The sequence below is a fragment of the Coprinopsis cinerea genome (assembly GCF_000182895.1).
Source record: "Coprinopsis cinerea okayama7#130 chromosome 13 map unlocalized cont3.13, whole genome shotgun sequence".
Classification (NCBI taxonomy): Eukaryota; Fungi; Basidiomycota; class Agaricomycetes; order Agaricales; family Psathyrellaceae; genus Coprinopsis; species Coprinopsis cinerea.
In genome coordinates, this window is record NW_003307532.1 from 588,183 (window position 1) to 599,580 (window position 11,398).

The window sequence follows — 11,398 nt, forward strand, 5'->3', positions numbered from 1 at the left end:
TCACTCTTTTTCCGTGGAATCCGAACCCAGGTAAGTTGTACAAACACGTTCCCTCGTGTGGTGATGCGCTATTTATAAATGGAAACGGTGCATGGCTGGAAATCCACCTGAGAACAGTCAGAAAATTTGGGGTTTAGAATGAAATTGGGCGGTTTTACGCAACTAATCCGATTTTCATTCTGAGGTTCGTCGGTAACATGGAAGAAGAAAACCAACTTTGGGTTGCCACTCCGAGTCGAGGCGTGAGTACGTGGCCACGCGTGGGTATTGCTTGGTCCGAAAAAGGAAGGCGATGTGATAGGCGCCCATCACTAAATCCCTTTATCGGCGATCCCCCTTTGGTGAGTCTCCCCGGAGCGTTCGCTTGCATCCATCCATGGAAACGTGTTCGGACAAATGTATCAGCATCTCGTTTGTAGCAACTGGACAGCCGTAAATGATATGTACACCTTGTACAGGGCGCCATTCTTCCTGTCTTTGGGTCAGAATACGGCCCGTTGCGAGTCCCTGCTAGAGGGTAAATATAGCCAACCAGGGCTAGATTAGACCATGAAAGTTAGTGACAGTAAGAGAACAAAGATGTACGTGATGCGACTCACCATGCATCTTGGAGGAGCTCATCAGTTCCAATCCTAGCGCATATGGCCATATTCTTTCGGCACGCACATGCTTCAAGTGTATCTCAAGTTGTGGCCTGTACAGGCCACAGCTTCCGCGAGTCTCGCGCGCGCCATCCCTCGTCTACTTAACGACGGGCTCTTTCCATCTGACATAGAACTATTTTTAGCCCGAGGGGACGTTAGTGATAACAAGAATAGAACGGATTCAAACTTTGACTGCAATACACTAAGTGACATACAATTGAGTGAAGATCCTACACATATGTTTCTAGATGCTCCAGGTACAGGCTAGTAGGAGTCTCTGACAGTCTGGCGAAACTTCTTGACCGCCCGACAGTCAGAAGTTCGTATTGAGCAAGCGCCGACGCTGAAAGATGACGCGGACACTCAGGCTTCCCTGCCATGTTTCCGGAGAGATAGGTCCGAAGACGTCGTCTATAGAAAGAGTGCAGGGGACGAACTTATCGTAATTCCAGGCCCCCGAAAGGCAAGGAATGGGCAACCATTATTTATGAACGACCGTCCAGGAAACGTTTGTCGTGAGCGGGAGTCGAAAACGAGGCTTGACGGTGCGAACTTCGTTCCCCTTGTCGGCGCCAACTTCAAAGATCCTGCCTGCTCTTTCTCGCTTTCTTCGTGACCGCCAACGTCTATCTCGTCTCTTAACCACACACCTGGATGAACGACAATATGTAGACCGGAAACACACCTTGGGATTCTTCGAAATCGAATCACACACTCGGATCGCCTACAATGATCCAACTCGGATTTGAGCGATCCTTGAGATCTGATCTGCCAGTGGCGCCGATTCCACCGTTTGTCCATCCATAATCCCTCTGGGTAAGTCTTTCCAGATCTCGACATCAGCGCACTATTAACGGAAACCGGGTGCTCAATACAAGGCGTGTGCACTTGTACGATAAAACGACAATTGAAATCACAGCCATATGCCAGGGCATACCCGTTTGGCAAAGCTCGTAGGTTCTTCGTCGGCATTTTCGAAGTGACTTGTGCCTTGCCCCTTGGCAAAGCATACTCGCTGATTATCGACTGTACGTACGTTTGGCGAGGCCGGTGGATTGCAACTAACTTGTCATTTAGACTTGCAAGATGGGGGTAAGTCTAGGCTCCTAGGTGGCTGTAAGCACTCTCAAGCTTTTGAGACCGCATGCCGAAGGTCTAGTTATTGCTATCCTTATCTTCTTGGCTGACTGTTGATGGACAGATGCGAAAAGTCAAACGCAGTCAATATGACTGAACTGTCGAGGATACTTCGGTAAATGGAAGGAATGCCCTCAATGGTAGGTCAAGCGAGGTGGGTCGGCCGCCGACTGCCTCGTCAGGTGCCCAGTGCTTTCCGTGGACCCGGAGAAGTGATTTCCAGTTTGGTGGCTGAAAGACAGTTCATTTCACCTCCTTGCCTTGCGGAATCCTCATGGAAGTGCGCTTACCCGCGCTTGTCGTCGGAGACGGGAATCCTGCGACCCTTGGGAAACCTACAAATATCGTTGAAGGCAAAAATGAGCTAAAGTGAAGTATGTAATTAGTTTCCAGATGGACTTTACTGATCTAATACAGCGCGATATCCGGATAGATATGATTGTTCCAGACAGACAAAAGGACAACGCCCTCTGTGCAACCTCGAAAACAACGGGCAACTTTGAATGCAACCGTCAATCTGTCGCAAGGATTACAACCAGCGAAGGGGATGGATGATAGCAAGATTATGGCCTCACTAGAAGCGCATGCCTATAGAAGTAAGTCTCCCATCCCATTAGCAAATGAGGCACAGTTATTTCGAGGAGATTGTATTCACCGGAAGGGTGTTCTATTCATAGACAGAACGACATGAAGGGACACTGAGAAGGTTCTGTGGTTTGTATAAGCGCTTGAAGGGTCGCCAGCGGTTTGTCTCCGCCCCCGGCCTGATTTGGTTGGAGTTATGAGATGAGAAGCGCTTCGAGAAGATTGATCCTAGGTGTCTCAAGTCGGAGATTCTTTCACACCTTGCCTTTTCATTGGGTCCCAGGAACAACATCCTGTCCAACGCTGTCCTTCAGTCAAGCATTATCACCAATCCGAATATCCTTATAGTCTCTTATCACCCTCCCTGACACGACTCTTTTTTTCTCTCTGGTTTTGCTTGATCCTTCTGATTGTTTTCGCTAAAGACAGGGACTTGTGTTCTCTGCGACCATCCGCTCCTTACCCACCCCTCTAGTATGAGCGACGACAAACTGACACCACCTCAGCGGAGGTTCGCAGGCGGAGGCATAGGAGTGGACTCTGAGTCTAAACCGCCGTCGTCGCATTCGCGGACAGGGTCTTCAACGAACACCGATTCGCCTCCCATCACGCCTCGCAGCCAGACGTTCCAACAAGGAGCGTCGGGCGGGCCGTTCTCTCCACCGGCAAGCGTCTCGAGCTTTTCTCCCGCGCACACGCCTTCGGGCAGCCTCGTCGTTCCTCATACCCACTATTTTGAACCCTCTCGCCACCGCGGACGCACTCAGTCGGGCTCAACTAGTCTCGCCGAACTTCCAAGAAACAATTCATCCCTATATGGCAGCCGGCCCAACACGAGCGACTACACGACTTCGAGGCCGTCCTCGCGGCGGGAGGCGTTCTCGTCGCCTCGGACACGGCCTCTGACGATGTACAGCACGGTGAACCCGTCGATGCCCAAGATCAAGAAAGAGCGGCCGAAGAGCACGATGTTGGACAAGGAGAAGCCTATCGAGAAGCCGTGGGCGGAGGTCAAGGATCCCTACAACCGCGTTGCCTATTTCCTGACGTACGGTGTCATGCTCATCGGAATTCTGGGAGGCGCTGCTCGCTGCTTCTTAGGATGGAACAGTGTCCCTATCATGAAGGGGAAACTCTGCGTTGTTATGGATGAAGAGTTCAATAGTGCTGATGGTTTGTTTGGGGAGGGAGGCAAGTTCTTCAGGGAAGTGGATATGAGTGGGTTTGGGTGCGTCATTCGGTCTTTCAGCTGCTGTATCATTACTAAATCCTTCACACTTCCGTTCCTAGCAATGGCGAATTCGAAATGTCAACCGACTCTGACGAGAACTCATATGTCAAGAACGGCAACCTCTACATCACGCCTACCTTTACATCCGACCTCATTGGCGAAGACGCTGTTATCGACGGCCACGTTTTCAACATCACGGGCTGCACGTTCAACATCACAAGAGGAACTTCCTACACCCTCGATGCGGGATCGCAGCCTCTGGACGTCAGTGCGGTGGGCCAGGATGAAGAGTTTGATTTGGCAGGCTATGTGAAAGCGTGCTCGGCTGTCAGCAATTCCACCTCTGGACAAATCATCAACCCTATTCGCAGTGCTCGGCTGAGTACGAGGTTAAGCGCCAGCATCAAGTATGGTCGGGTCGAAGTGCGGGCCAAGATCCCGACTGGGTGAGTTTGGGATAGATCTTTTGGTGTATCATGCAATGGATGGGCTGATGGGTTCTGCATTCTAGGGACTGGGTACGTTCTGTTGCATGTTGCATCTGATACATTGCCTCTAATGATTCGTATCTATTCAGTTATGGCCTGCGATCTGGATGTTACCCGTCGACAACGTCTACGGTCCTTGGCCTAAGAGCGGTACGCATCTTATCTGGCCTTCCGTTATCTCTTCTGGGCTAACTTGGCGTTTTCTTCTCTCCTAGGTGAAATCGACATCATGGAATCCCGAGGGAATGGCCCAGAGTATCCCTATCAGTGCGTACATCTAGTCTCTGTCCCTAGTTGTTATTTAAAACTTACCGACTTGATCGCCAATCCTTCTTTCTTCCTTACCCTTTTTCATGATACAGAGGGACGAACTATGTCCGCGGGTCTTTGAACTGGGGACCTTCGCATGCTCTGAACCGCGCCTACAAGACCTATGGATGGTGGTCGTTACGACGTGGTTCGTATGACACTGATTTCCATACCTATGCTTTGGAATGGGACGAGGAGTTTATGTATGTCGTTTCCTTTCCTGTCTTGGTATCAGTGCGCTGATCCACTCCTTCCGCTCTTCTCTTCTCGACCTTCGGTCTCTCCACTTGCCGGCCCTGCTTCATCGATCAACCCCACCCTCGATGCTTCCTCACTACGCACCAAATTCAAATCACCTTCCGTCGTTCCTTCCTCCCAAATGAACTGCACCACGTTCCGCTCTCCACACTAGCCGAATCTACGTCGACTCGAGATTGCACCACATGCTCGATCTCAGGCTCAAAAAGTCCTTTTGGGAGCTCGGCAAGTTCCCTCCGTTTGCGAACATCGGGGGCGAGACGGTTATGGTATCGAATCTGTGGGCTAATGGAACCAAGGCGGCGCCGTTTGATCAGAGTGAGTGGCTGTTGTTCTTTCGCGAGCGTAAAGACGCTTGGAGTTAAACCCTTGTGTTCCTTAAGAGTTCTACTTGATCCTCGACGTTGGTGTTGGAGGAACGAATGGCTGGTTCCCTGATTCGAAGGAGAAGCCTTGGTTGGATGGGTCCCAGAGTGCGTTCGAATCTTGCCATCTCTTCTTCCCACCTGGCTGAACCTCCTGTTGCAATCTTAGCTGCCATGGGTGACTTCTGGAGGGCACGGAACGAGTGGATGCCAACCTGGCAAGATGTCGAGAAGAGGTCTATGATCATGTGCGTATATCCAAGCACTTCCAAGGGACGCATCGTCGTTAACTTGATACTTTTTGATTTAGTGACTCTGTCAAGATGTGGGAGAAGTGTTGATTGGGTGCGACGGGACCATATGCTCTACTATCCATGCTGATTCAGAGCTTCATTTCTTCACTCTTGCGCAATAGCACTTTGTTTCCATGCCATGCCTTGAATGACTATCAGCCGCTCTTATCGCTACTTTATCTTATTGCAGTTACCCTCCCGTCGTCGGAATGATACAGCACCGACAGTACATACTTACCTTACTTATTCATCACCATTAGTTATAAAACCACGTTCCTTACCCTGTCTCGCGTTCGTTTTCTTGTGTTGGTAGTTCGTTTGGTTATTTAGTGGAACTTGGACGCATCATACACGATTTACCTAGTTGTCGTCCCAGTGCCAGCTTGCATTCTGATCTTAGACTTAGACTTTGGGTTTCCTCTCTCTCGGGTATTTGGGCTGTTCAATCTAGTTGGGATAAAGATAGGGAGAGATGGATGTCATATATGGTATTTTATTCGCCTAAAATGGGATTTTAAATTTCATGATGAGCTGGTGCGTTCGAAAAGGTCTGACCGTGACTCCTATGTCTCGATTCTACCAGGACATGAAGTCGGGCCTCCTTCGCGCCTCGAATCATTGTCGAGTTCATAGAAAACATTTCAAGGTTTCACCTCTTAGGATTATGTTCGCTGGGATTCTCCGACATGAATCCCCGGATTAGAAGCTCAATGTATCAATCACACAGGCCATATGTGCACCCCGAAATTTCGAAGACCCTGAAACAACACTATGAATCGTTGAGAATAGACAGGGATAGACTCCGTTCAAAATTCGGATCGACGGGCATAATTGAAAGCATACGAACGAAGCAGGCGGTGCATGTGGGATGTAGTGAGCGCAATCTTCGGCTGAGGCAGGTGCCTGGCTGGGAGACCTCTGGGCCTGGTTTTCGAAGACACGCAGGATGGAAGGGCGCTGGAATAGGCCAGGGAAGGTATGTGGCCTCAGCCCCTGAGCATCTGCAGGGGGGTTGTGTAATCGCTAGACCAGAAGTATCCTAGTTTGGATTTTTCAAGACGAAACTTCACACTGGGTGGAGCTAGTTGAAGCGAGCATTTTACGATTTTGGGTGTATTGTACTTCCGACTAGCCCTGTTGTACTAGGCGTAATTGTCCTTTGAGGCACTGGGGGATGCGTCGTGTACTCCTGTGCTTGTCTTGAAGTTGAAAGCGAGAATGGAGACTCCTCGATGGAGATCGCCAGACGATCAGAACGACGCTGATAAGACAGTGGGAGAAATCTCGGAGGGTGGATGGATGCGATTGGGCGTCTATGCGGCTCTCTAGGGTCGAAGCGGTCGAATCAATCGTTTTGGCCCATCATCAGCTATGAATGAGGTGATCAGGTCCTGTTTGTTGGGAGAAGCTCAAGCTGCGATTGACAAGTGAGATGTGTATCAGGAAAAGTGACCTGACATTGAGATCCGAGGAAAAAGCAGTCAGTTATCTGTCTCAGTTATCGCGAAAGACGGCTGGCTGAGGGTTGGGATATGCTGTCGGGTGCATTCAGAGACGTGAGGCTGTTATCGATCTTCTCACAGGATCAGAAAATGGACAGCCGCCTGACGGGCGCTTAATGATTGTTTCGATGGAATCCTTCCATACGGGACGTCTTGACTCTTCTGCTTACTATCTCTCTAAATTCTCGAATCAGTCTCCGTACTGGTCGCTTTGATTAGTGGCATTACTCTGCTGGAAGGCTCCTGGTGTCGAGTACGTGAGAAGAATGGTCAGGGGATGGCTGAACAACGCGTGTTACCCGGCCTCCGGAGTCATAGACAAGGTGAATGTAAGCGCATATCGTAAGGACCTAGTCGTGCGCTGGTGAGCTTCCATATGTCTTTCGTAAGGTGGTGAGCTTTGTGGCATGGTCAGATGGGTATCGTCGCTGACTTTACCATGGCTTTACCGGTGGAGAGGTGGGGCTACTCACACCGAAACCTTCAGCAATAGGACGCTTTGGCGTTCGTGATTGGAGAAACACTGCCTTGCACCTATTGGCCAAAGGTAAACCTTGTGAAGTACAGAATATGGTGAGAGGATGATCGGTGAACTCAAGTATAGAGGTCACGACTCCCGGGCTTGGGATAAGTCCACGCTGAGGGATTCGAAATGTGGTAGAGATCACAATGCAATGAACTTGAAACGCGCGTCGAAGTTACTGTTAGTGTATCTCTTAAAGTCTCGACTGAAGTGAATGATCGCCGCCTGTCGAAGGAATCCTCGAAGCCCCCAAGGAGAACTCGAGGACTGAATTGAGTTAAGCTGGGCGCGGTGCCTCGAACGCTCTTTCCAGGCTAAGTTTAGTATGGCGCTTGCTACGGATGAACTTAGGGCAGTCCTCTGAGTTTCGAGGCGACCATAGCGGCCAGAAGGTTAGGACACTAGATGGCCTAGAGTGTCTCTTGGTCGAAGCTTGGCAGTCTCGCACCGCCTTTTGTTGTGTCCGAAGGTGCGTATTCGGCCCCTGACATCGGTCCTGTGTCTAGTATTGCTGGATCTGGTGTTGAATTTGCAGCATCCTTCCTCCGCCTGGGTAATGGAATCCACATCAGTATCCTTCGTATTGCAACAAAAAGTTACCAACAGACACGCATAGCGTAACCAAGGCTGGTGCTGGTATTAAGGTAGTGTCATCTCTGACATGGAGGCTCTGTTAACTCTAGTAGATGTTTCAGTTCTACGATGGTATCGCAGGCCAAGCCTAGTCGGAATCGTGGACGATGGTTGCCAATGCGAGCCCCTGAAAGTGTTACGAACATATATGCTTACTATACTGTATTACTATACCTGCCTCATCTCTACCTTATGTTTTTCATTTCAGCTCATAGTCTTACTCATATTTACTGCGCATTACTGATTGCTGACTGATACTTATTAAAAACTCATTGAAACCTACATACATTCCACGGAATACGCATGTTACCCATGAGGACTACGCCTCATGGCTAACACACGTCTTCTAGTATATAAACTCTCTAGTTCTCTTAGCTAGTTTCTTCACTTCGTTCTTAATTGTTTATAAAGCTATACCAAGTCTCAGTGCAAATACAAATATCTTTAATTATCACTCAAAGTCTAGCTCGAAGTTCACAAAGCTACAGGCGAAGAACTCTTGACGTAGTCACGAGTTGATTCATCGACCACAAAGTCGCTGAGTACTGGGCGACACGTGCTTGTATCACGTATAGTCCATAACAGAAGAACGAAGTCTCAAACCTCCAAGGCCCGCTATAACGACTAGCTATGGCCGAACAAATATTTCAGTCTGCCTGGCAGACCATCGTACAACTCTCCGGATTACCATCCACACCCGCCCTAGCCAGCGGACTTGTTTTATGGGCCAGTTCGCAGGCTCATGGCAGGTTACGAGTCCGTCTCTGAAGTGTGGTGGCATAAGCTAAGGGTGCTCGCTGGCGCACACCTTGGGTGCGCTCGCGCTCGCACCAGAATTGACCAATGGTGCCCACCAAGATCACATATTTTGTTGAATATGACAAGAATAATGATTCTATCATAATTTTCAGTTTAAGTAACGTGAACATGAAGTACCTAAATATATATTAACATACCCACTAGAATTTAAACTAACAAGTTAATAACTTACAGCTATCTGACCGCGGACTACTGCCTGCTTATCATGAATATAAATAAATGGCTCGAGCACGAATTGAACCCCCAATCAGGCAAATTCCGGACGCTTTGATGACAAGTGTGATGCCATCAAAGTGGGGCTCCGAGACCGGCCAGCCGCAGTCGCAAATGGAAGAACTCCTATTTTGCCCCTATTCTGAACCCTTGGAATGATGTCATAGCTAGTGCTGGCAGAAAAGAATGAGCGACATTGAATTTCGTCATATGTCTGGCATTGGGGACACGTAGACTTGTTTAAAACTATCAACACTGTTTAAACAGTATTTAAAATCACGGCTCTAATAAAGTCTTTTGCTCAAAATAGCATGATATGCCCTAGTAAACTGACAGCTATCGACACATCCATTAATGAAATTGAGGCTTGAAGCACTCAAAATGAATGCTAAAATGAAGTCTCATTAAAGCACGATGCAGAGGCACCACAATGTTAGATGAATAAAGAAGTTAATAAAGAAGCCATCAAAACCTGTCCATCAAATCCTCGAAATTAAGGCTCAAATGAAGTCTCGTTTTCAAGGACCTCACGGCAAATGAAACCAATCAAAGCAATCAAAGGATCAAATGAACTTGTAAAATGAAAAGAACGACAGGCTGTCAAGCGCAAATGAAGGCTCAAATGAAGTCTCACTTTTCGAACCGCATAAGAACGACTCCTAACGGACTCGTAACTTTCGGAAAAACTATCCGAAGTCCATACCATAGTCTTCTTGATAGGAGTAGGAGCAATCCTATATCAGATCTGGGGACTAGCCAACAAAGCCATCATCACAATCAGCGAGACCCTCACGGAAACTGCTCCACATGTAGAAGGAATTAGCGGAGGCACTGCAAAGATGGCAACTGGCTTGGAAGAAATGTTGAAGAAATACGACGACTTCCTTACTCTGGAGAAAGCCCGGAAGGCAAGGGAAGAATCCAAACCCAAGTTGGATATCCCCAAACCACCCAAATTCTCAGGAAAAGCAGAAGACGTCGAAACCTTCATTCAAGCAGTGGAAACATATTTGGATAGTAAAAACGAATATGAAGCCACTGCAAGAATTCGATACATGGTCGCACTTGTGAATGAAACGGAGAAAGACAAAACCCGGAACTGGGCGTCCATTGAATATAGGAAGATGACCGAATACAAGAAAAAGTGGCTTGAGGCGAAGGAGGCTCAGAAGACGGATCCGACCTTCACTGATCCGGAAGGGTACTACCAGTCATGGGAAGATTTCATCAATCAGTTCCGAAAATACTTCTGCCTACTCCCAAACAAGGAAACCGCAAAGAAGCAACTCAAGCAACTTCACATGGGAAAGAACACCTGTGATTGGTACACAGGAATGTTCAACAGCTATGCAGAAGCTACCGGATACGGTGACGAATGGGCCCTGGATCAATACAAGGCTGGATTAAACCCCGAACTCCGACTAAGGGTCGCCACCCAATTCGCTGCCAGACCCGCGGAACAGAAGAAAGTTCCACCCACTCTCCAAGAGTGGAAAGACGCAGCCATGGAAGTGGATAGAGAGTGGCGAACAGAGCGGGAATATCGCAGTGAGCCCCAACAGAAGGTCAAAGTGGTCTACAGGGACGCCCCACAAACAGCGAAACGAGAAGAGAAAGACCCTGATGCCATGGATGTAGACGCCATCCAAACAAAGCAGCCATCCGGCACACAAAATGGGAAATGCTTCATCTGCAAGGAAAAGGGACACCCGGCGCGAGCCTGTCCAAAAGCCAAATGCGGAATATGCCGACAACTAGGACATACAACGCGAGCTTGCCCCAAACACCCTGACTCGGGAAGCTCAAACATTCGAGCCACAACAAAGGGCGAAGGGATCCGAGGAGGATTTTTCATAGGGGACATCTTAAGGTCGATGGAGATCGTTCCCCGAACTGTCAATTGGAACGGCGACGATCACCACCCGAAACAAACGATCGATCGTTCTACCAATTGAAATACCCGATAGTGGCATCGACACAACGGTCCTAATCGACAGCGGAGCGGATGACCTATTTATCCACCACCGGATGGTTGACAAATATAAAATCCCTACAAAAACACTTAAAAACCCCATCAAAGTCCGAAACGTAGATGGAACCGCAAACAAACAGGGAACCATCTCACAAACGATTGAACCCATCGAATCAACATCAATGGACGACTACAAAAATATACTATCTATGTCACAGGTTTAGGAAAGTGGGATTTTATCTTCGGGATGGCCGTGGTTACAGAACGAAAACCCCGATATCAACTGGAAACGAGGGAGAGGTCAAATGGAGAAGCACGATATCTCCGACCATGGAGCAAGATGATCAAGACCTTCTCCTCGCCTTCATCGAAGGAAAAGCCACGAAAGAAATCAACGAGAAATGGCTCAACGCGACCAGCACTGAA

At 48.6% G+C, this 11,398-nt stretch overlaps 1 protein-coding gene across 1 annotated transcript; it reads left to right on the plus strand.

The window, feature by feature from the left end:
* Positions 1-2,803: 2,803 nt before the first annotated feature.
* CC1G_04714 (hypothetical protein) lies at positions 2,804-5,358 on the plus strand (the record flags this gene model as incomplete). The annotated part of the gene is made up of 10 exons (XM_001838218.2): positions 2,804-3,594; positions 3,657-4,043; positions 4,109-4,115; positions 4,175-4,235; positions 4,301-4,352; positions 4,448-4,597; positions 4,807-4,970; positions 5,036-5,125; positions 5,187-5,269; positions 5,341-5,358. Exons 1-10 carry the CDS (start codon positions 2,843-2,845, stop codon positions 5,356-5,358), a joined length of 1,764 nt encoding a protein of 587 aa, XP_001838270.2. The 5' UTR covers positions 2,804-2,842.
* Positions 5,359-11,398: the final 6,040 nt, after the last annotated feature.